Consider the following 26,201-nt stretch of genomic DNA (forward strand, 5'->3'; position numbering starts at 1 on the left):
ACTCCCCAGAAAGGGAATCAATTAGGACACCACTTATTTTGGGTACAGACCCCGATTAATCAGCTGGACCGAATTCATGACTGTCACCTGCACGGCCACATCACTTTCTGGGAGCAACTTGAAATGCCCCAGGAGGCCCAGGCAGGATCAAATAGAAAGTGGAAACCCCCCAAAGTGTCACTGTTTGAGTGGTGAACTAGCACTAGCAGTTGAGATTCTCTAATTATCAGAAAATAAAACTTTTCAGGCATATCTGTTAGGAGATTTAAACCCTGTCTCTATATTCAAAATAACAAAGGAATAGTATCGAAAGTAAGGACAAAGGGAGAGATAGAGTCAAAGCAGTTATCATGCACAAAAATGCCTGACAGAGTCCATGGCCTAACAAATGGGAAGTCTGTTTATAATTTACAAAAGCCTTGTTCTCTAAGGAATTGTTAAATTTGCTACTTAGAACATCACACGGACTCTACAAAGGCTAAGAAAGTACAGCAATTGATGAAGTTGGGGTCGTACTGCTGCTTTTCAGAAGGAATTCATTCCATTTTTTAAATTCCACAGGGGTTATCTTGTTCTCTTGGGAGGCCTTGCTTCTAAAAATCCTTGTGGCTATAAAACTCCTTAAAATCAGTCTGTCATAGATGAGAATGGCAGTGTTTTCAGTTTCTTGATTTTAGGATGGAGGAAAAGTACTTGTATATGAGGTGTGGACAAGAAAAGAAAATGAAGACGGGCCCGTCATCAGGGGGCCTGGGCAGGCTTGTGGAGTAGCCAGTGGTGTTTCTCCTGCTGCCATGACGTACCCTTTCCTCGAACCATCACTGACCCTGTCCCAACTGTTTCAGATTAGCTACGGTGTCCCCACGGGATAACCAGAAGAGGTCCACGGTAGGCACGCGGAGGACGGCCTAGGCAGTAGAGTGAAAACCGCCAGCAGAGAGGCCTTTCCACACCGACTCCCCTAAATATCCATCAGCCTTCAGGCTACTTTGGTGGGACAGGAGTTACCCCAGAGAGTGACTATCTGTAATGTTAAATGTTCTCATTAAATTTTAATAGTTTTTCAAATTGAGTTCTATGTGTTGCTTAATCAGTTTCTCCAGGTTTGGTAACAAGTACTTCTATAGGAAACGAAGTGCTTGGTTAAAAGGCCAGGACTTTCTGTAGACTGGCACAACCCACCACCAGGGTCCCGGGGTCTGGGAGAGGTTTGTGATCAAGAGAGCAGAGAGCGGCACTGGGAGGGTAAGGACTGTGGAGGGGGCCTCGGGGTTCAGGTGGAGTGAACAGGAGCACTACAGTAAACAAGGGAAGAAAAGACGGCTTCATCTGAAAGCATTTCTGTGGCCGGAAAAAGAGCTAATCTGTGTGGAGGACGGTGGAAGAAGCTGCCCCAGATACACTACCATGACTTCAAATGTCAAAGAGTGCTCACAAACTCTGAAACATCCATCCCCACCTTTCCTCCTATTGATTTGGAACAGAGAAGTGAACCCAGCTGTCCTGGAAGGTTCTGGGCCTTGCCCCGCCCCACCACTCTACGCCTCTCCATCTGGCATCCCGTCCCGGTCCCCCACTCTGCCGCCCTCCAGGACTCAACTCCAACCCTTCTCTGCCGATTCTTCCCCAGTCCAGTCAGTTCGGATGGTGTTCTTCACAGGTACCAGGTGTGATCCAACAGCCTGCCATTCTCCAGGGAAACGAATCTTGCAGCACAACAGGAGATACAGTTTGAGCCCTAGCCAACCCCAGCCCATGAAATATTATAAAAACTCTAAATGAGGCACTAATACAGGTTTAGATACAGTCTCCTTCCAGTACAGAGACTGCTGCTTCCAACTTCTGTGGATTTTAAAATTTGGCCTATTTGCCTGATTTTATTCCTTTGAGATAAAGTTGGTGTTTGCAAATATAGGAAATGTCTCACATTGGCTTTAGATAAACTTTTCTAAGCCCTGTACCAATATAGCAGCACCCTATGTTAACTGTAGCAGCCTTCTAAAGTTTGAATGTAATTGTGTTACCCAGTTAAGTTGGCTAACAGCATATCCCAGCTACAAGAAAATACCCACTCACAATCAGATCCAGTTCCTATTTAGAGGAGGACCCTGAGAAACTCAGTCTGAAAACGGCTATTCCAGCAATGTGTCCTTGTTTCTCTGGGAAACCTCCCGTACTCTTCTCTACTCCTGCCCCCAAAAGCACTTTTCAGAATCACTCTGAACGATAGAGCCCATTTTTCTCTAGAAATATAGGAAAGCTAGTCTGTAACTAGGGTAACAGATACAAAAATGCTTTTTACTTACAATTGAATGCTTATTTAAAAATTGCAACCATTATTCTTCCTTCCCTGAATTTTAACTCTACTAAAGGATTTCCTTACAAAAAAAGAAATCAGTACATAGGCACTAGATACACTTAAAAATTCTATTTTAATGTTGTCAGTCCCTTTCTAAATTCAGTCTATTGGTATACCGAAATGACCTGCTAAAACTTCAAATTAAAGGATTTATAGCAAATTTAAATATTTGCCTCTCAAATCCACTCTAATATCAATGCTGATTACGTTTCTCAACATTAGCAGCCGTGGCTCCAAAAGGCTGCAGGCAGCAGTTTCATTTTCCAGGCCAGCATGTCTAGGGCATGACTGGTTATGAGCTCAGAGCTGCACTTTAGACTCATAAGAGACCTGGGATAAGAAGCTATTAAACCTCTAGCGTTAGAGACTGCCAACTCAGATCTCGAGTCACCGTGAGGATAGAGAATGCTGAAGAATGGGCAGCCTGTTCCTGACGGAGAATCGTAATATGCCAAAGAGCTAACTTACCACCCCTGTGAAATGACACAGGCACGACAGGAGCCATTAGCCAAGAAAGGGTCTTTGACCCTTCCCCTGGCATTCAAGACCGTGGAAGGAAAAATCATTAGGAAGCTGTCGTTTATAATTAGCTGAACTAGAACCATAACCGGGAGAGGACAGAAGGGTGAGAAAGAAGGTCAACAGGGAATAATCAATAAGCCTTCAGGAGCAAGAAGAGAAGGATTTTCAAAGTTCAAGGTGGCACTGTCTCAGACTCGTGTAGATGGGAATGGGAAGGGTGTGGCTGGATGTGATGTGTCCGGCACCACCTGAGGTTTGGGGGAGTCACATTCAGCGTGGGTGAAATGACAGATTGAGGTGAGCACCCTGGGGGATGCTTGGGTCCTGCACCCACCAGAGTCTGACTCTTCAGGTGCCTGCACCGAGCTAGTGACAGCCTCCAGTTACAACTGCCCTGGATACGAGTAACAGAGCGGCAAGTCACTAACGCCTGGGATACTCTAATTACACGTTTTATAGAAAAACATTCACAAATATGAATGTACATCAGATTTCCTATAACTGGTTTATTCTGCCTGTAATCTTTGTCCTAAGCCCAATTTAAGGACAGAATTTCAGTTTTAAAACCTTAAAATGCAAACACTTTAACAAAAGCATCCCAGGTGTTCTAAACCAAAGTATTCAACAAGGGCTGACACACGGTTTGTACCTACACATCTTTCTTTAAAGTTTAGAATTTGTATTTTCTACAGCAATATTAATTTCTCCAGAAGTTCAACCTCACCTTTTTTCCTTCCTATAGATTTCTGAATGGTTTTTCTTTCTTTCCTCCTCAGAATCACAACACAGTCACAGTATTTCCCCTCAGCATACGTATGTAAGAGAACAGATATGACAGTGAGCTGAGAGCATGATGAGGAATACGCCTGAGAGAGGCCCACGTGAGGGGAGCAGATGGAGAGAGAAAGCATTTTACTGGGTAAATTATGCACGTAATTGTATGCATGTAAGTAAATGTATGCATGAATGAATGTAAATTGTGCCTATTAGTAATAACAACAGCAAGATGAGTCAGGGTCTCTTGGTCTCAAGTTAGGGAAACAATTTCAAGGACGTGAATGCTTAATTCTAAACAAAGCACAAGAGGGACAAGAACTATCAAACATCACATTAGGGTTCTCGGTTATATTTAACCTGGAGTTCCTGGGTCAGCCTTGGGGGAAACACCCTTCTAAAACCATGACCGTCGCCATCAACCATGACTTTGGTGTTGGTGAAACGGCAGCACCTGGAGGCGTCTGCTCCTGCCACGGCCACAGGTGGTAGCACCCCGGGCAATCACGAGGCCCGGCCTCAGCCTCCGCAGGCCCAGAGAGGCTCCAGCACCTCCGAGCCAGGGAGACTTCGAATCTAGGCAGACTCACAAGGCACTCAAATAAATACTGCTGCTATGAAAAACAGTAATAGTAAAAGACTCATAAATGAACATGAAGGCAAATACATTAATTCATAAGGAGCCATGACTGCCAAAGAGACTAGGCGTGAACTCGAGCTGCCTTGTCAGTGCCTTCCTCTCTTAGGAAATCACCGCTACGATTAGAAGACCGTGTAGTGCCACGGAATGGGAGCAGGTATACACAGACTGATGGTCGTAATGGGCGCGGCACCAGCCCGAGGGCCTGACTCCTCACTGGCACAAGCAGTGCTGGATTCTCCTCAGCCACATGCCGTAAGCACCCAGGCCAGTGCTCCTTCGGCTGAGGTACTTGTTCTTACACGTACTCATGCTGTCCTGCTCTTGTTTCTCACTTGAAAGACATTCTGTCTTTCTAAAGGTGGATTCTGTAGCTCCTGGATCTCATCCTCTACATGCTTATTTTACTCTTTAACTCATGGCGGTCTGGGGGCACCTAAGAGTCTTCCCTATGTATCACCAGAGAAATAAAAATAAGTAAGAAACATGAATAAAACCAATGCAAGCTTTATAAGCTGGCAAGATCACAAAGTCCTCACGAACTCACCCAGTGCCCTACAGTGTGGGCTGGGGCTGAGACGCAGCAGGCCTAGCTGGGTAGGAGAGAGACACGGGGAAGGAAGGCGAAGAGGAGCAAGGGACGAGGAGGGTCAGGCCTGAACCAGGCATCCTCAGCCCACCATCTTGGATACTGCCACCAAATGAGGATGTTTTAAAAAAAGTGTTCTGCTCTTCAAAATAATGTGCAAAGAGGGTGCAACGGTTAAGTCCCAACAAATACCTATTTATACTACCTGTGAGACTAAAATAATTAGATCTGCAAATGTCACCACAAAATCCAAAGATAGTCTTAACATTCTACAACAATGTGAGGAAGACAGAAAACAAGTCCTCAAGATCCTTTCTCCTAAAGACATAAAAAGGAGAAACAAAACATAAAAATAAGGTAACAGATAATAAACGAATGTAAATGCAACTTGTATAGTTTCCCCTTATCCACAGTTTGCTTTCTGTGCTTCCAGTTACCCGCGGTCAACCACAGTCTGGAGGCAAAAGATCCTCCTTCTGGTCCAGTGTCAGAAGGTCCCCAGTTGCCTAACGCTGTGTCACTGCACCTACGTCCCTCCCCTCCTGTCACCTCATCATGTAGGCATTTTATCCTCTCCCATCATCATCATAAGAGTGAATACAGTACAATAAGATATTTTGAGACCACACATAACTTTTATTACAGTATAACTGTGCTAGGTGTTCTACTTTATCATTAGTTATTCATCTTTTACTGTGCCTGATTTATAAATTAAACTTTAGGTATGTATACATAGAAAAAAACATGGGACATATAGGGCACGGTCCTATCTGCAGTTTTAGCATCCACTGGGGTTCTCAGAACATATCACCTGTGGATAAGGGTGGTGGGGGGTGGGGAGTACTCTGCAGAAACATATACCAGACTTGATAAAAATCAACAGAATTAGGATGGCCTTTCAGACATTTGAGAACACACGTAAACCAAAGAATATTCATCTTCATTTTTTTTTTTTTCAGAGAGAATGTGAACACGGATGTGCAGGGGAGAGACACAAGGAGACGTAGAGAGAATCTTAAGCAGGCTCCATGCCCAGCATGAAGCCCAACACAGGGCTCGATCTCACGACCCTGAGTTCATGACCTGAGCCGAAACCAAGAGTTGGACACTCAACCAAGTGAGCCACCCAGGCATCCCCATCATCTTCATTTTTAACAAAGTCCTCACTACAACCAACTAATCTATAAGCTACCAATTATAAAAGTTAAAGTCTTCAGGCTAGCCTAAAGCATTATTTTAAAACTAAAATGACCATAAAGATGGAGAAAAATAATGAACTGATCATCCTCATAGCTGATACTATTAATTTTCTAAGACTGGGTCTGAAGAGAACATTATTTTAAGATTAAGTCAATCACTTTAAATTTGTGGAACCAGAATAGGTAACTACTTTAACCTTACTCCGCACATTATTATTTTTAAAGATTTTATATACTTATCTGACAGAGAAAAAGAGAGCACAAGCAAGGGGAGCAGCAGAGGGAGAGGGAGAAGCAGATTCCCCTCTGAGAGGGAGCCCGATGTGGGGCTCGATCCCGGGACTCTGGGATCAAGATCTGAGCCAAGGGCAGATGCTTAACCAACTGAGCTACCCAGGCGCCCCTCCACGTTCATTATCTTTTTAAGGCTAAACAGAAAGCAAATAAGAGAAGACATGGTGTTTTAAAAATCAGAACCTCAGCTTTCCACTGGAATTAAGTGGGCAGCATTTTAAACATACAGTGAGTGGGCATCATCCCAGACCAATGACATAAGAGCCATGGGGCTGGGGCCTGAGCCTCTGGCTTTTTGAAAGCCAGATGATGTTCATGTGTGGGCAGGGGTGAGGAACTCCTATCTGGTGAACAAGCTCATACAGAAGTATGTATTGTTATGATTTCTAAAATTTTCAGTTAAATTATTAGGTCTTTCGGAGAAAAGAGAAAAGCTTGTCTGAGTTTCAGATTATCATTACTCAGAAAAACACACTAAGGAAATTACATGTAATTTTTTCTTAAAATAGCTACATGAAAACATGTTAAATGCTGAGTCACTGGCCAGCTACTCTTGCAGAGTCAGTCACGGACTTGGCATGAGAAGTGTTTTTATGTGAAGCCAAGGTTATGTTTTTTGCACAGTTATTCAGACTACCACAGAAAGAAATGACTCGTTATAATAAGACCTAGAAATACATTCTTTTCAGGGTACCTGGATGGCTCAGTCGGCTAAGTGTCTGACTCTTGATGTCAGCTCAGGTCATGATCTCAGGGTCATGAGATTGAGTCCGTTGGGATTCAATAAGATTCTCTTTCCCTCTCCTTCTGTCCTTCCTTGCCCTGCTTATGTTCTCTATCTAAAGAAAAAGAAAAAAAAGAAGTACATTCTTTTCTAAGTAGAGGCAGGGAAGTGCTATGAGTGTATAAGGGCTTCAAAAATCACAATATGCTGGGCCTGAATCCCATTCCTGCTACTTACTCATTTCACAACCTTAGTCAAGTCACTTTACTTCCCTGGAGCTCAGTTTCTCATGTGTAAAATGAGGATCCCTATTATTTCACAGGCTTGTCTTGAGAATCATGTAGCACAGTGCCTCAAACAGTACCCAGCATACAGGAAGCAGTTTCATAAACAGTAGATATTATTATTAGGCCAAAATGACAAAACTAAAGAGTTACAAAATGACTTAAAATTGCAGTCTCCTTTAGAAAGGACAAAATTATACTTTTAATCATACAAAGTTAATGTATAGTTTAGTGTTATTTTATATGCTCAAAATCAGTTTCTGGGTTCATTCAACAAATATCTGTTGTACCCCTATTATGTGCCAGGCACCATTCCTGTCACAGGAGACTCAGCAACGAACAAGTCATACAGGAGTCCTTGCCCTCGTGAGGTTCCTCAGCCAGGGAGTTAGCAGCAGTGGGACTCAGAGGTGGTAGGATTCTTCATCTATTTTGAAGTTTAGAAACAAAATGATTTGGATGTTTGGTATGGAATCAAGGATGTTTTTAAGATCTGGGACCTACCTGCCAAATCAAAGGAGGAGTTTGCCATGAATGGACACGGGGAAAATGAGAAGTGCTACGGGGAAGGTCAGGAGTTTGCCTTGTCCAGGACGGCTCTGCTATGTCTATCAGTGACGTGGCACTGGCCACCGGACACAGCACTCAGGTGTGCAGGGGAGAGGGCCAGGGAAGAGGCAGAAACTAAGGTAAAGGTAAGATTTATCTACAGAAGTCTCTGGACTTAAAAGATTTAATTCTCTTTAATGTCCACAGTGGAAGCAGTTGAGGTCAATATAGTTCGATTTCTCTAGCAACCTCTACTCTTCCATCTCCTTTTTTTATACAAGGAATTCTACCTTGATTAAAGGTCTGTAATTTATGAAAGTTATTTGCATTTCGAAGTCTGCTTTTCTAAAAGAGGCAGTTAATATTTTATTGGGTAAGTGTTCACATCAAGTTAGAAGAATGATCAAAAATGTTTTGAAAATAGAAATAAGGCCTCCTTATCCTGGAGGCCAGAGTTGGGAGCAGGCTGTCCCCTCCACCTGCCATCAGGAAGCCTCAGCACAGGTGAATCTGTACTAACCATGGCAGAGAGCAAAGCAAGGTGAGGCACTAAAGGGATCCGGCAGGTTTCTTCTGCGATAGCAGAAATAACAATGCTGTTACTGTTAGTGCCTGAAATTCAACTCTACTTCGTCCAGGATTTATACAAAGAATTGTTTAAATATTTCCATGAAGTAGAAGTTTATATATTAAAATTACAACACTATGGCTAAAAAATCCACAGGCATTAGATTTCTAAGAGAAAAAATACACTGCTAAATGCCAGACTTAGAAAAGATGAAAACAAAGCAACAAAAACAAAATCTAGAAAAATCCAGATAATTGAAATGTGTATTTTATTCACTGCTTTTTAAAGAAATGACTGACATCTAATATGGCTATCAACATTTGGAAAATTTAAAAAAAATCAATTACAAAATCATCATCTTTCTCTGTAGTGGCTATGAATTTATAGCTTGTAGAATTAAAATTAGTGAAGAAAAATAAAATGCAAACCCAAAATAGATGGACATGAAATATCTGTATCATTATTCATGGTACTAGGACCTCAATATTTGATTTCCGTTTCACTTAATATGCTCCCTCACATCATTTTGGTATAATTTCTTCACAACATTATCTAGAAGTTCTAATTTATTAAGTTATACTTCAGAAACCTTTCTCAGTGGAAGGAATAACAGCAGAAATTTCAGGACACCACCCCCCCCAAATACTTGTAGGTTTACTGGTCAGATTCTAGTCAATAGTTGTTGCTGAGTTTTCTTTTATTTAGAAAAATGTATATATATTTTATTTATCTTAAAGATTTTATTTATTTATTAGAGAGAGAGAGACAGCAAGAGAGGGAACACAAGCAAGGGGAGTGGGAGAGGGAGAAACGGACTCCCCGCTGAGCAGGTAGCCTGATGCAGGACTCGATCCCAGGACCCTGGGATCCTGACCTGAGCCGAAGGCAGATGCTTAACGACTGAGCCACCCAGGCGCCCCTAAAAAAAAATGTATATATATTTTAAAAACTGTCTTTTGAATGTTTTTTTTTTTTGAAAGTTACTGATTTTGTGACTCTTGATTTCAAGGAAGTCACAAGCACTGGAATAAAAAGATAGTCTCAATTATCATTTGAAAGCACAATCTAGTTAAAAATATTTCAGACCACATTCTTTAATTGGGGACATAAAATAATAAATGAGATCTTCCAACACAGATAAAAATTCAAAAATAAATTATAACTGTGGACTAAAACACGACATTAAAGGAAAAGAAAGCCTTTTTGTGAGCACCCAAATAATTCCTCCTCTGTATACAGTGACACAAAAGCATTTTCAGCTTTCAGGTTTCAACAAATCCTGTTGTAACAACAACTCCCTCCCTTCCCGCCTCTCCTTTCTTAATTCTCCCACAGCTCAAAAAATGAGATGGAGAACCTGGTATTTATCTTCTAGCACCATCCGCAGTTTCTACCTCAGATTTCCATGTTGCTCTTTATTTGCAAGTTAACTTGCTGGAGCTTTGTCACTAATACCCAGAAGCTGTGAGATGAGCCTCATGTGTGTGGCTTCTCCTTATCATACAGCTTCACTGGAAGACAACGGACAAAGGGGAATTAAGACATTGAAGGCTACTGACAAAAGGTATGGAAAATGAGAAGCTTCAATAATGCTCAGAAACAGACCTTTAAGTATCATGTAGCTTGAATTATAAGTTGTAAATCTGTTTTTTAAATATTAGCTTTGTTATAAATAAATCTTGTCTGGAAAACTGACTTTACATATTTAATGAAATCCACTCCAGATTTTCTGTTGGCAAATAGTTGATAAAATTAACATTCGTGGGTTCTGTTCTGTATGCAGTGTGTTCTGGAACCATGAGACTTCTCTATTTCGAACTAAGTTTTTACCTGCGACCCCACTACTTCTTCTTGCTTTTGCAGCATTTCACCACCATCACCACCATCACCACCACCAGTGAAACAAAACATACTTTTATTCTGTACCAGATAGAAATTTGAGAGAACAGGCCACAAACTGTATTAGACTTGTGGCTGGAGAAGGAAAAGACTTCACAGCAATATAGCTAAGATGCCAGTATATTTTTACAAAGGAACAGAATAGTGACCTTCATTGTAGAGAACAAATTCTTTCTGCATAAGTTCTCTGTGCAGAAGAAAGCATTTAAAATCCAATATTCAACAGTAAGTGAGCGCTATGCTAACTGAATGCAATGTCATATTGTTTACGCTGATTTTGGCTGTCTGTAATTTATCACTGCCAGTACTTGTTAATTAAGACGAACAAGCTGTCTGCAAGCCTGAATTACACTGAATTTATAAAATGTATTGGTTAATGGGAAGAAAAAGGTTATAATTGGGAAGCTGAGCAAAGACTGATCAACACATAAAGGTTACTCAACCAAAGTAAAAATAAAGAGAGAAATGAGATGCTCTTAGAGAATGGTAACAGCAATCTTGACTTTGAGGAAACCCTAAGCTGAAAATGGTCTGGGAAGACAGTAATTTAGCGAACTGGCTGGAGTCTGAAATGTTAAAATCCAAACCTGAAAACAGCTATTATGAAACTATAAACATGTTTCATTTTCTTCTAGAATCTTTAACTTCTGTTCTATTTTGGTCTCAGATATGAAAAGAAATTTGGAAAACAGAAAGAAATGAACTGTATGGTTCCACACAAAGCCTAAGTACTCTGATGTGTATATAAGTCTGATACTTAAGAATTTAAAATTTCCGGAAAACACTCCCCTAAAATTGTCACATTTTAAGACTGCAAACAAAAATAGAACAAAGGAATTTAGATAGCCCAGGATTTAACTTCTTAGAGAACCAGCGTTCTAACTATGTTAAGTATGGACTCTTAATACAGGCATGGATTAGTATTACTTCAGATATTTTATAGAAGCCAGCCATCAACCTCCTTGGGTAAGTCTGTGAGGCTAAGCCATGTGTCCTACTAACGCCCTCTCAAGTGGTGTTTTTCTTAGTGGGACAGGGAGTGAACAAAGTTGACAGTTAATGGTGCTTTCTGCCTCCACATGCAGCATTTTTCTCTGCTCCCGGGGAGCACGCAGAGAGGCTCTCACCACGATGTACCAGGGGTAAAGGTGGGGAGAGGGGAGGAGAGCAGGACACTGCTGCTGAGACCTGTGTGGCACAGGGTGATTTACCACCTCTGTGTCCTTCCTAATTGGAAAAAAATGATGATGCACAAAGTTGTATCTACAGTTTCTTTCAGCCCTAAGATTCTATGAAAATAAATTAGCTCAATGAAAGAGAAAAATTTCAAATGCCAATAAGTATCAATTGTCGCATGACATAAAACAAACATACTAGTAAGTGTCAGTTATAATTTGTGGAGTACTTCCTATGTGTTAGATATTGTTCTAAGCCCTTAAAATGCATTTAACTCTTTGATATATATACAATAATCCTCCCCATTTTCCAGAAGAGGATACTAAGGCACAGAGACGTTCTGGAGGGCTAAGAGTTGACCCCAGTGTTTTGCATTCAGAGCCCATACTGCCTTTTGTGAAATACATACGAATCACGGTAGAGCCATGGTGTCTTAATACATCACTCAAAAATTAGTGCAGAAACAAAAAAGCTGTTATTACTGTATTTCAGAAACTGTTGTTATTTCTTTCAAGGCAGAGAGCACTGCCAGATTAAAGCAGAGCCAAGCCACAGATTCGGTGTAATTTTTTCTCTCTTAAAGAAAGAAAAAAGGGAAGAAAAAAATGTTAAATTATTTTTGGTATCCTTTCATATACAACTAATGATGTGGTTATTTCTGGCATGTACTTTCAAGATTCAGTGTCACTACTTCTGAATCCGTCTGAATAACCAGTTTTGCAGGAGACTGCTTCATTTGGGTCAGGGTAGGATTCTGGTCCCAACCAGACAGGATCTCACATTCTCATAAGCAAAAGACAGAGGCTTCATTGTTCCAGTTTTGAGTATCTTGTACCTGAAGTGAAACGAGTGCTAACCTAGATAAGGATTTTGCAAGAGTTCATTAACTGGAAATCAGGGATAATCATGCCTATGGCTTTACCTTCTTTCCACGAATTTCCTTTCCTCCTTAAACAGTTCACTTGGGTCACATGTCTGGCACATGGTGAGTGCTTAAATTTTTTTTTAATAAAATCATTTTTTGAATACTTAAAACTTCTCCACTATGTATTCATAAATCATTTTTAAGAAGTGGGCTTCAACACTGTTTCTAACTAAAATACTCCATAGATAATAAAGAAGAAAAGAAAAGTTTTAAAAAGCTCTAATGCTATTAAAATTCTTACTAGATCATCCAACTGGAATCTGATAGGTCAAAATCTCCTAATAAGGCCCACTGCCCACATTATAGACAACTTCGGCATAGTTTAAGTTTTAAAAAGAACAAGCGGACAGCTCTTTTCTCTATGCCATGCATCAGGCACCACCCATCCACACACACTCAGGAGAATAGCAGCCTTTGAGGGCCTGGTATGAGCTTTTCTCCTGGGCTACAGTGTCCTCATCTACTGTGGGGTCTATTCAAATGTGTTCTTTGCTTCCACTGTACATGGATATGGAAGCCTTTTTTGTTCATGCTTTCTTTGAATCCTGATTTGTCTTCTTTCCCTAGCCTTTGTTACTTGGTTCCCTGCTGCAGAGATAGAACTACAATCTTGATCAAGGGCCATCATCATCAAATACCGGGTAACGGTGGGCAAAGATAAAGGTGATGTCATGGCGTCAGCTGGGCTCCAGCTCCTTGCTTTCATCCTGGCCTTATCTGGAGTCTCTGGAGTGCTCACAGCCACTCTGCTGCCTAACTGGAAGGTGAATGTGGACTCGGGCTCCAACATCATAATGGCCATTGTGCAGCTGCAAGGGCTGTGGATGGACTGCACATGGTACAGCACCGGGATGTTCAGCTGCACCCTGAAGTACTCCATTCTGTCCCTCCCCATCCACGTGCAGGCTGCACGGGCCACCATGGTTCTGGCATGTGTCCTGTCTGCTTTGGGGATCTGCACTTCTACAGTAGGGATGAAATGCACTCGCTTAGGAGGGGACAGAGAAACAAAGAGTTATGCTTCTTTTGCCGGAGGCATCTGTTTCATGTCTGCGGGGATCTCTGGTTTGATACCAACAGTGTGGTACACGAAGGAGATCATAGCAAACTTTCTGGATCTGACAGTTCCAGAAAGCAACAAACATGAACCTGGAGGAGCCGTCTATATTGGATTCATTTCGGCTGTATTGCTGTTTATCTCTGGCATGATTTTCTGCACTTCCTGCATTGAAAAGAATCCAGAAGCTTGGCTCTCTCAACCCAAGCAGCAGCAAATCTCCACCACACAACCAGAGGGCAATTCAGCATACAACCTGAAAGATTACGTGTAAATAACTGTGTAATGAGTATGGAATTTTCAGGTGCCTACTGTGACTTTTGTCTATTTTGGAGAAAAAATATAAATGGGGTCACTTAAAATGCCGACAAACTATTGTGTACAATTATATATCTGTTTTAAGATTATTTTTCCATTACTATTTTCATGTTTTATCTAGAGGTTTATAATTGAGAGAGGTTCTGTTATATTAAGGCAATTAATTGATGGCTTTTTTTTTTTCCCTTTTAAGATAAACTGTTGATATATCTTCTGGGTTGTTACTTAATTGGATTTTATAAAAGAACTAAATTGCCAAGTATACAAAGCATCTTTCTCTGGTGTTGATCTAGGGTTTCACCTGCTTTTGCTATCTGTCTGCGACACCACAGTGGCTTGCTTATGTTTTCAAGCCCCACTGTTTGAACCTAAGGGAAAGAAGAGATGTCCACCTCTCTTTGATGTTGCCCAAACCAGCCTCCCCAAGTTCCTACCTACTATGACTTCCCTGCTTCTTTTTTCATTTTAGAAACATCTATGCACACATATGAGAGCCAACAATATGATATTCAAAGATTAGGTAGGCAGAACAAAAGAAAAGAAATTGGTAAATGCTACCACAGCAAAGCAAAACCAAACCAAACTAAATGCACACCGAAATCTCCGGGACTTGAAAGCCTTAGGTACAAAATAAGTGAGAATAAAAACAGTTTGCTTTAGAGTGCTCAAGAGGTGCCATCTTCTGCGGCTAGCAAGAGGATGCTCCAGATTAAGTTCGTTTATCCTACAACAACTCAGGTCCCTCCACTGCCCTCTCCTTTACCCTCTCATTGATTACTAGCTGGATGATGAAAGTTCCTTTTAAGTTGTCATTTTTGTTCTCAAGTTTGATTCATGTTAAACATTGCTGTTCTCTTATAAATGAACTGCTTCAGTTAGTTAATAGAAAGACAAGGTATGTTTTTAAAAATTAAGTTAAATTATGATATGTAATTCAAATATCTTAAGAAAATAAAAACTGGATTTTCTAACATGTAAAGGGGACATTGCACATTGTTTCTAATAATTCATGTAATTTAAACTTAGTCATTGCTCACCATATAATGGTAAAGGGGGAAAAGGACTATTTCTTTGTACAATAACTCGGGAAGTGGGAAGAATATCTTTTATGTGAGTACATATTTTTCATTTGTGCCTATAGAAGTAGAGACTAAAGTACTTTATACTTAGTTTACTCATTCTCTTCTGCAACAATGTCATTAGCTATTAACAGAATAGCTAAAATGAAAAGGTACTATTTCATATGGGAATAAGGAAAAGACTTATTTAAACAGAAGTTTAAATGATTGTTTATAAAGTATGGATTCCTGGGACGCCTGGGTGGCTCAGTCAGTTAAGCGTCTGCCTTTGGCTCAGGTCATGATCCCAGGGTCCTGGGATCGAGTTTTGCATCGGAATCCTTGCTCAGCAGGGAGTCTGTTTCTTTCTCTGCCTGCCGCTCCCCCTGCTGGTGCGCTCTCTCTCTGTAGCTCTCTCTGACAAATAAATAAAATCTTAAAAAAAATGATTCTTTTAGGAATCAAAGTATTTTCTAAACAAATGTCATACTAAAAATAACTGATAAAAATATTTTTATGCAAATTAATGTGACAGGATTTCTTTGACACCTATATGGCTCTCTCATTTGGCTTAATGTGACTGGCTTTATTTGCAGCTTATGTATCCTATAGTCCTATACTAAAAGTTTAGTGTATATATTCTATGAAAGTATATATATACACTTCAAAAAACAATTTTTACTTAGCTCTGGAATATTTTCTTAAATAGACACAGGAATGTTTTGAATTCTAGAAAAGCAGCCATTTCATACAAATGGCCTAATTTTTTTCCAGACTGGACATAGCAATGATAACATGGTTTGGAATCCCTCCATCCCTGTAGGAGTTCCCCCTACTGCATTCCTCCACCTGGAATCCTCCCACACTCACCCCTTGCCTGCCCAAGCTCAGACTCATCCTTCAGGGTTCACGCGGGGCCTCCTTTGTGAACACATTCCTGACTCCCTGAAGAAGTTTGCTGCTTCCATCTCTGTACTCTCAGAGAATGCTCTATCACAAATTATTAGTTTACATGATTGCATTTCCAACTAGACTGGGAGACAAGTGTCTTTTTTACCTTTGTATTCTCAGTGACTTGCAAAAGTGCTTACAAGGGCATTGCCAGTCTTATTTCAGTCCTTCGTGTATGAACACTGACTGGTTTAAACCCCAGAAGGACTCTAGGTGGTAGGTACTATTCTTAGTATCAGGGGGAACTGACACAGAAAAATACCATTACCTAACTTGCCCAAGGTCTTCAGCTAGTAAACGGAGAGATGGCATTCAACCTGAGGGAACCTGGCTCTACTACCGTCAGAGCAGGTGGGTACAAGGTGACGCAGGGCACAAGGCTACACAGTACATATTACTGAATCTAAGTTTTGGTTTGCTCATGTGAAAATGAGGATAAAAAAACAACACCTACTCAGGGAGCTGTGAAGATTCAATGAGATGATGTGCACACAGCATGTGCGGGGGGAGCATGCAACAGATGCTGCCCAGTGGTTCCTGGTCTAACCCGGCTGTTTCCAACTGGGGGTGGGTTGAGCCTGCAGAGGACACGTGGCAGCGCCTGGAGACATTTCTAGTTGTCACAACTGGGGTAGTGGTACTGGAATATAGTGGGCGGAAGCCAGAAATGCTGTTAAATATCCTACAATGCACAAGACAGCCCAGGCAACAAAGAATTTTCTGGCCGAAAATGTCAATAGTGATGAGGTTGAGAAGCACTGGTCTAATGTATTTGAATATACTTAAACTTTTTTTTTTTTAAATAAGTTACCAAAATAAAACCAAAAGAAGGAAACACCAGAAAGCCCCAGAATATCATGCTTATTTTACCTAGGGAGCAGATATATGTGTATATTAAGTATATGTATGTATATATACATATGACTGAAGAAATGAGCTAGTAGTTTGGGCAAAAATGTAGATACAGGTTAAGTCAGGAGAACTGGGTACAGGAATGGAGAGATTTAAGAGAAATGTAAGTGATGTCAGAAGGTGGTAACTAGTGACTTGTTGTGCAAGTAAAGGTGAAGGGGGTTGCCCTCATGTCCCCCACCTACCCCCCGCCCCCGCCCCAGTGATACCTGCCCGATGTGGGCAGGTGAGGAGGTCATTAGTCAGCACACTACATACATATGGGCAGGAACAGCCTGGGGTACGTAGACAGAGGTTCAATTCTGGAGTCAGTGTTTTCTCATTACATTCCTTTTATTACCATATTTTTAGCTACATGGCTTTAGCATAAATCAACTTTATTGACTTTGGAGGATTTGTATCCTAGCCTACAATCTTACAGAACCTGTTGCATATCTCTTCATTACCTCCAGTAAGTTTTTTATTCACTTCGTTGCACTTTATAGATACATAAAAGTATCGCCAGCTAAAATGCAATTTTGTTCCTTCCTTGGACTTATAGTATTTCTTATTTTATTCTTGAGTAGTTATTAAAACATAACTAGTATTAAGATAAATTGTAATAGTAAATATGCTGTTTCTATTCAAAACTTGATTTTTAAGAAAGACTGGTAATTTTCTACTTATAAAATCAGTTTAAGTTTATGCATTTATTTTTATTTTAGACTTGCCCACTTTCAAAAAGAATTTGAGGCTACTTACAATAAAATTACTGGCAGAGTAAATACAAATAAAACGATAAAGGTGAAAGACTAAAGTTACAAAGAGAGGAAAAAATGCTATTAAATAATCCTTGTTGAAGGCTACTAAAGGAATTAAACATGAAACAGTCTAGAACTTCTAAGCAACCAAAGCTCAGAAGGCCACACAAGAAATCTGACAGCTCTGTCTATGGGTAGGAGCCCACCGAGGCCACTCTAGCGCTTTCCCCAAGCTCCCCCTGGGCTGTGCAGCCACCTCCCAGCTGCTGTTGAGTGCACAGTGCTAATGGCTCACAGATCTAGAATTGCCTGCCTTGGTAGGTTAGGGCACCACCGCTCCTAGGAGGTGGCCAGAGCCAAAGACTGGCCATACAGGTGTACAACAGGCTGCTCCCTTGACTGACTCTGTGGGACAATTTGTGCCCCAGAGCTCTCCTAATCCCCGCCACCCTTTGACCCAGTGGAATCAGGCTAAAGCTAGTCTCCAGGCAGAACAATATCCCTGCTTAGCTTTTCCCCCCTTGCTTTATCCTGCTTCCCACACCACTCTTCTGAGAGCACTCAATACACCACTTTCACAAAAATTCTTAACTCAACCTCTGATTCCACAAAACCAGACCTAACACACAAGAATATTAGTTAAGCAGAAGAATGTTAAGTCTTCTGACCTTATGTCCAAAGGATTCGCAAATACAGGATAACATACAATAGAAATAACCTCAATATCAGATTTTGCAAAACACAAAGGCATGAAAATGGCTTTCTTATGTGAATCCATCCATTTTACTAAGATCAAGATTATTGCACATAGGAGTCAAGGCCTCGATAGCTGTCAGTCAGCAAGGATAGCTGAAAGCTTCTGAAATGTGATCCTCAAAGGTGAGGCATGGATGCCTCAAGTCCTGACCTTTTCTTTATAACGTGATGGGTGTATCACCATTAATTCATCTAAAATTATATTGACAGTATGCTTTAAATCTGTACCAGGTTTAGGGATAACTTGCTCCATATGCAGTACTCCTAATACCCAAAATTAGATATAAACTATATGAAGCTCTTAAAAATTAAAATCCATACAACTATATCAGAATATACCAATTTAGTCCATAAATATTTGCTTATAATCATAACAGCTACCTTCCACTAACTGCCTCCAAATGCTAGATACTCATATTACTTCACATTGATTATCTCTTTCTCAAAACAATCCTTCTAGGGTGATATTATTGCCCCAATTCAGGATATATTAAAGTTCAACCTATTAACCTGACCAAGTTCTCATAACTAGGAACATTCGAATTCCAGTAAGTCTAGCTTCCTTTAAAATATTTCCAGTTCTTCCACTAGAGTATGCTGCTCCTATCAGGCTAATCAAAAGGGCTTGTGGCAATTCTCCTTTTATAGTGACTTACCTACTAGGTCCGAGTACGGTATAGTGGTTAGACCTAAAGCCTATCCATTCTGTTGGAAATATGTTAAAGATTTATTTTGAGAGAGAAAGGGAGCACATGGTAGGGAGTGGCAGAGGGAGAGTAAGAGAGAGTCCCAAGCAGACTCTGCAGGGCATGGAGCCTGACTCAGGGCTCAATCTCACAATGCTGAGATAATGACCCTGAGATCACGAGCTGAGCCAAAACCAAGAGGCGGATGCTTAACCGACTGCACCACCCAGGCGCCCCTGCTGGAAATATGTTATGAGCCCCTGACCACAATTTTAAAAGAAAAAAAAAATGGCATAGAACTTTGAGGTTCTACCTAATAGCTTAGTAGTTCTCAAACTTCAGTAATGTGAACATCAGCTTAAAAATTTACTGTAGAACCCCAGAAATATGTGGATTAAAAGGGGTCTAGAGATGTCAGCTTGAAACAAGTTTTATTTGCTCATGGGAACATTTTTAGTCATGAATTCACTCTGCAAAAGAAATATTTTGGTCTTGTCACTGGTAAAATAATTTAACTCAGAAGTGAAATGGAAATACAAAATTTTAAAACTCTAACTTAAACTCTATATACTACAAACTCTAGGAGATTAGGGCACACTAGAGTAAGCCAAATAATCTAATTTTATGACTCTAAGAGGCTGCATTTTATGTAGATAGAAAAGAATTTGGGGTTCAAATTTTGGGGACAGTACTAGAGAAGTTAATGAGAGTAACGAGTTTGGCAAGAATTTAGGTCAACTAGCCAGGACAGGATTGTTACAGTTCCATGAAAGTAAAAGTTCTGTCATTAAAGCTTGATTACAAGTTAGTCTAAAGACCAATAAGCAGAGGGGATTACAGATTCTCACAGAAAAGATCCTAAGTGGTTATAAATAAGTTCTTGAAATACCACAAAAGAAGTGCTCACATCTAATTCTGAGTTGAGAGTAAGTACTGAATTTTAGTGCGTTTCTTTGAACATCTATAGAGAATTAACCTCCCTCTCTCAATTCCCCAATGAACCTGCTTGTACCTCTATTTTAGCATTTAGCATATTTTACTTGTATTGTGGTTATTTGTGTTTATGACTTTCTCCTCCTGTGTTTAGAAAGCTTTAGCCAAAGGGATAGTCTTGTACTGTTATTTTATCTTCTCTATAAAATTCTTCCCCATTCTTACTTAAGAAAACAAAATTTTTAAAAATTTGCTCAATACAACTATCAGTCAAATATTTTCTGGAAACTCAGAGTATTCCTGATCTGCTCTAATATGGTAAAACTACTTCAGAGCAGCAAGGAGTTCTTGTAGAAGCAAAATTTAATCATTTGATTTATTGTTTTGCTTTATCATAATACATTCTCTCTCCTCCTTGGTAACTGCTTTCCTAGATTACAAATAAATTCCCGGCATGTAATATTTACAACATGATGAAAAGCATGTAAAGAAAATTGCTTGAATATGCTTAATTTGCCAAAAAGCAAACATCCCTCAGTAATGTGAACCGAAAATACAGCTAGTTTTTTTTCCCAAATAGTTAAGTGTTTTCATGAGGCCTTAATCCTAGGGGATAGAACATTTAATCAACTAACTACATGTGTATCTTACTCCAAAATCAAAGATAAGGTTGGTAACAACCTCTACACACCACCAAATGCCCTCAACTAGGTAACGAAAACAAAGAGAAACTTTCCACTAAAAATATTCTAAAAATCCACCTTAAGAAATCCTTGGTAAAATTTAAACAGCTTAAAGACTCTAGATTATGGTAATAACCCTAACTATAAAAGCCTAAAAGTAAAGATCTTGGTTTCTGATATATTTGGGTCTGACACTATTCAAAATATTATATACACACATATGTGCATTACAAGAAGAAAAAAAGCTGATATGGTCAACTGGTTTTCTTCATTACAATGGCCACCTGTTCTAGGACAGAAAATACCTGAAAGCACAAATATGTTAAGTCTGATGATGGCCTATAAGACACCTCCAGTCATCGAATTCAATCTAGGATCTTAATAGGGTCTCTTATTTTGGAAAAAGTCATTTATAATGTCTGAAACCTTGAGATGCTGGATGGAGGTGGTAACTGAGAAGGAGTGCTCTGAGCCTGACTCAGAAAAAGCTGAAAACTGTTATATAAGTGGAAGATGGACTGAATTCCTATAGTCACCCAAAAGCTCAGCTAATTGTGGTGGACAACATGGCAGAGGAAGTGGAAGGTGGTAGCAGAGAATATGGAGACTTCCCAGGCCATGCTTTAAGTTATACAAGTAGGTCTAACACTACTGTTTGAGACCCCATTCTAAATATATAATCTGTATCTAACTAAATCTAAAAAACCACATTATATAATTTTTTAATGCTATCTACTTCCCTTAATAAATCTCAAATGACATAAGGGAAACTTACAAGACTTTATTCTGGAGAGTTTCAGCAAACAAGGGGACATCTGTTCCTTACCAGCTATGAACTCCCTGAAGGCAGACTCCATGTTGGACTAGGCCCTCCCAGTCCCACTCTGCCTAAGCCCATGCCTTTACATGCAGTAGCTGCTCAATACACATTTGACAAAATAATAGATGAATTCTTATAATATATGTCCTATAGTGACTCATCCAGTAGTAGTTTTGCTAAAATAGATACTACTATACTGATTTTTATTTTTGGCAGAGAAACTTTGTAATTAACACTCTTCTGTAATTAACATATAATACTAACAGCCTAGTTTAATATCCAACTATTTTACACAGATGATTAATCACAAGTAACAGTGCCAAAATAGGAGCTTTCAAAAAAGGGGAAAAAGGAGGACTGGAAGAAGACGGTGGAGTAGGAGGATCCTGAGCTCACCTCATCCCACGGACACACCAAGTTAACAGCTACATCTGTGCTAAAAATGACCTGAAGACCGGGAGAACAGACCTTCCAGTGAATCAGAGAGAGGATGCAACACTGGAAAGGGGAGGAGGGTCAGAGATACAGTTGGGAACCAAACCCCCAGTGAGACTAACCACAACGAGAGGGACAACACAAGCACAGAGAAGCAAGAGGATTGGACCCAACACCAGGCACCCCAGGCACTGGGAAGACAAGTATCCACTACAACTGGCTTTGAAAACCAGTGAGGCTTAACTTAGGGTACTTAGGGGGATTAACTCCAGGAGAGCAAGAGGGCGGAGGAAACTGAGTCCCCACCTTTAAAAAGCCAGCATAATAAATAACTCCATTCAAGACACAGCACAAAACCAGCAGTTTGAAAAGTGACTATGGTATACATAAAGGAGATTTACTTACTAATCTCAAAATGTGCACTAGTGGGGCAAGGATCTTTAAAAAATCTCTCCGAGAACAAAAGTGCTGGCAGACAACATTTCCTCTCTTTCTCAGCCTAGATAGCTGGACATTTGTGGGAAGCAGCACGAACACTCTCCACCTGTCTAGCTAGCACTGCATGCCCCTCCCCCATGTTCACCTGGTGGACCAGCCCCATCCAACCTGCCTACGTTGGGCACACCTATTAACCTGACCAAGTTCTCATAACTAGGAACATTCAAATTCCAGTAAGAGTAAAATCATATTGAGCATCTTTTTCAACCACAACAGTATAAAACTAGAAATCAATTACAGCAAAATACGTAGAAAGAACACAAATGAGTCAACCAAGAAATCAAAGAGAAAAAATACATGAAACAAATGAAAATGAAAACATCAGTTCAAAATCTTTGGGATGCAGCAAAAGCAGTACTAAGAGTGGTTTATAGCAACACAGACCTACTTCAAGAAACAAGACAAATCTCAAAAAAAACCCAAACTAACCATACACCTAAAACAGAAAAAGCAGAACAAATAAAGCCCAAAGCTAGCAGAAGGAAGGAAATAATAAAGATTAGAGCAGAAACAAATAAAATAAAGGCTAAAAAAAAATAGAAGACATCAACAAAAACAAGATCTGATCCTTTGAAAAGATAAAATTGATAAACCTTTAGCCAGATTCATCAAAAAAAAAAAGACCTCAAATAAAATCAGAAATGGAGGAGAAAAAATAATACCACAGAAATACAAAGGATTACAAAAGAATATTATGAAAAATTATATGCCAACAAATTGGACAACTTAGAAGAAATGGACGAATTCCTAGAGAACATATAATCTTCCAAAACTGAATCATGAAGAAATAGAAAATTTGGACAGACTATTAATAACACAATTGAATCAGTAATCAATTCAACAATGAACAGAGGTCCAGGACCAGATGGCTCTACAAGTGAACTCTACCAAACATTTCAAGAGTTAATAGTTAGTCTTCTTAAACCACTCCAAAAAACAGAAGAGTAATGAAAACTTCCAAATTCATTCTACAAGGCCAACATTACCCTGATACCAAAACCAGTCAAAGACACTACAAAAAAAAGAAAACTATAGGCTAATATCTCTGATGAACAAAGACGCAAAGATCCTCACAAAGTTTTAGCAAACCAAATTCAACAATACATTTAAAAAACATTCACCTCAATCAGGTAGGACTGATCCAGAAATGGCAAGGGTAGTTCAGTATTTGCAAGTCGGTCAGTACGATACATCACATTAATAAGACAAAGGATAAAACCATACGATCATCTCAATAAATGCAGAAAGAGCATTTGACAAAATACATCCATTCATGAGAACTCTCAACAAAGTGGGTTTACAAAGAACACACCTCAACATAATAAAGGCCATATATGAAAAACTTACAGCTAACATCATTGTTAATGGTGAAAAACAGAGCTTTTCCTCTAAGTTCAGGAACAACACAAGGATGTCCACTCTCATCACTTTTATTCAACATAGTACTAAAAGTCTCAGATGCAGCAATCAGACAAGAAAAAGAAATAAAAGGCATCCAAATTGGCATGGAAGAAGTGAAACTGTCACTATTTGCAAATGACATGATATTATATATGGACAAACCTAAAGGCTCCACCAAAAAACTATCAGAACTAATAAATGAATTCAGTAAAGTAGCAGGATACAAAATTAATATATAGAAATCTATCGCATTTTTATACAAAAACACAGTAGCAGAAAGAAATTAAGAAACCAATACCATTTACAATTGCACCGAAGAGAATAACATACCTAGGAATAGACTTAACAAGGAGGTGACCACCTGTATTCTGAAAACTATGAAACGCTGATGAAAGAAATTGAAGAGGACACAAACAAATAGAAAGAGTATACTCACAAATTAGAAGAACCAACATTGTTAAAAGGTCCATACTACTCAAAGCTATCTATAGATTCAATGCAATCCCTACCAAAATACCAGCATTATTTCACAGAACTAGAATAAGTAATACTAAAACTTGTATGGAACCACAAAAGACCCCAATAGCCAAAGCAATCTTGAGAAAGAAGAACAAGCTGGAAGTATCACAATCCCAGATTTCACAGTATACTACAAAGCTACAACAATCAATACAGTATGGTACTGCCACAAAAACAGACACATAGGTCAAGAGAACAGAACAGAGAGCCCAGAAATAAACCCACCATTATACACTCAATTAATCTTTGACAAAGGACGCAAGAACATACAATGAGGAAAAGACAGTCTCTTCCATAAATGGTGCTGGAAAAACCAGACAGCTACATGCAAAAGAATTAAACTCAAAACTTCACTACACCGTACACAAAAATAAACTTAAAATGGATTAAAGACCTAAATGTGAGACCATACCATTTTCCCTAGAAGGTAACATAGGCCAGTAATTTCTTTGACATCGCCATAGCAACATTTTTCTGGGTATGTCTCCCGAGGCAAAGGGAAACAAAAGCAAAAATAAACTATTAGGACTACACCAAAATAAAAGCTCTTGCACAGCAAAGGAAACCATCAATAAAACAAAAAGGCAACCTACTCAAATGACCAGAATCAAAAAGACATGAAATAACAAATGTCAGTGAGGATGTGGAGAATAAGGAACACTTATGCACTGTTGGTGAAAATGTAAATTGACCAACCACTGTGGAAAACAGTTTGGACGTTTCTCAAAAAATTAAAAATAGAAATACGGTATGATTCAGTAATCCCACTACTGGGTATTTACCCAAAAAAACACGAAAACACTAATTTAGAAAGACATATGCACCCCTGTTTATAGCAGCATTATTTACAACAGTCAAGATATGGAAGCAATCCAAGTGTCCATTTATAGATGAATGGATAAAGAAGATGTGGTATGTATGTATAACACACACACACACACACTATGTATAACATACACACACAATATTACTCAACCATAAAAAAGAATGAGATCTTGGGGCGCCTGGGTGGCTCAGTTGGTTAAGCGACTGCCTTCGGCTCAGGTCATGATCCTGGAGTCCCAGGATCGAGTCCTGCATCGTGCTCCCTACTCAGCAGGGAGTCTGCTTCTCCCTCCGACCCTCCCCCTCTCATGTATTCTCTCTCTTTCAAATAAATAAATAAATCTTAAAAAAAAAAAAAAAGAATGAGATCTTGCCTTCTGTGATAACATGGATGGACCTAGAGTGTATATGCTAAGTGAAATATGTCAAACACAGAAAGACAAATACCATGCTTTCAATTATATATGGAGTCTAAAAAACAAAACAAATAAACCTAAAACCAGACTTAATTAGAGAACAAACTGGTGGTTGCCAGAGGGAAAGTGGGTAGGAAGATGGGTAAAAAAATAAGATTAAGAGGTACAAACTTCTAGTTATAAAATTAGTCATGAAGATGAAAACTACAGCATAGGGAATATACTCAATAATACTGTAAAAATATTGTATGATGACAGATGGTGACTACACTTATTGTGTGAGCAGTGAGTAATGAATAAAATTGCTTAATCAATATGTTGCACATAATGTAACACTGGATGTTAACTTGTACTTCAATAAAAAAAAAGGTGGAAAAAAATTCACAATAAAAAATGTTTGATGTAACCTGATTTAGAGGTCTATTCAGAAATCACAAAACAAACACTGATTTCTTTTTTTGAGGATTAAGTGACCATATAATTTATCTTCTATACTGGAAAACTTTGAAGAGTTACAAGGTGATGATAATACCATCACCACCAGGGCAACATGAATAAACCTAGACATTTGGTCACTATAAAGAGGAAAAAACTTAGGACAAGAACTATTCACACATTGTGGTTTTCTTACTCTGGAGAGATAAAGTATATTTTGCATATAAATGAAAATCAAATTCTAGAGATCATTTCT

The 26,201-nt window shown here is 39.4% G+C and overlaps 2 protein-coding genes across 3 annotated transcripts in view; one reads left to right on the forward strand and one right to left on the reverse strand.

Moving 5' to 3' along the window:
• TFB1M (transcription factor B1, mitochondrial) overlaps positions 1–26,201 on the reverse strand; it is a 66,372-nt gene that overhangs the window by 4,011 nt on the left and 36,160 nt on the right. The window lies entirely within an intron of this gene.
• On the forward strand, positions 5,745–14,856 carry CLDN20 (claudin 20). Of its 2 annotated transcripts, XM_025866377.2 has the most exons (3): positions 5,745–6,001; positions 9,838–10,066; positions 13,070–14,856. In XM_025866377.2, exon 3 carries the CDS (start codon positions 13,174–13,176, stop codon positions 13,831–13,833), a length of 660 nt encoding a protein of 219 aa, XP_025722162.1. In that variant the 5' UTR covers positions 5,745–6,001; positions 9,838–10,066; positions 13,070–13,173; the 3' UTR covers positions 13,834–14,856. The 2 variants fall into 2 exon arrangements, with proteins under 2 accessions (XP_025722162.1, XP_073750246.1); XM_073894145.1 differs by lacking the exon at positions 5,745–6,001 and having other exon boundaries at positions 7,168–10,066.

This window comes from Callorhinus ursinus, unplaced genomic scaffold (assembly GCF_003265705.2).
Source record: "Callorhinus ursinus isolate GAN/ISIS: 27379988/994484 unplaced genomic scaffold, GSC_fseal_2.0 scaffold6, whole genome shotgun sequence".
NCBI classification, from domain to species: domain Eukaryota; kingdom Metazoa; phylum Chordata; class Mammalia; order Carnivora; family Otariidae; genus Callorhinus; species Callorhinus ursinus.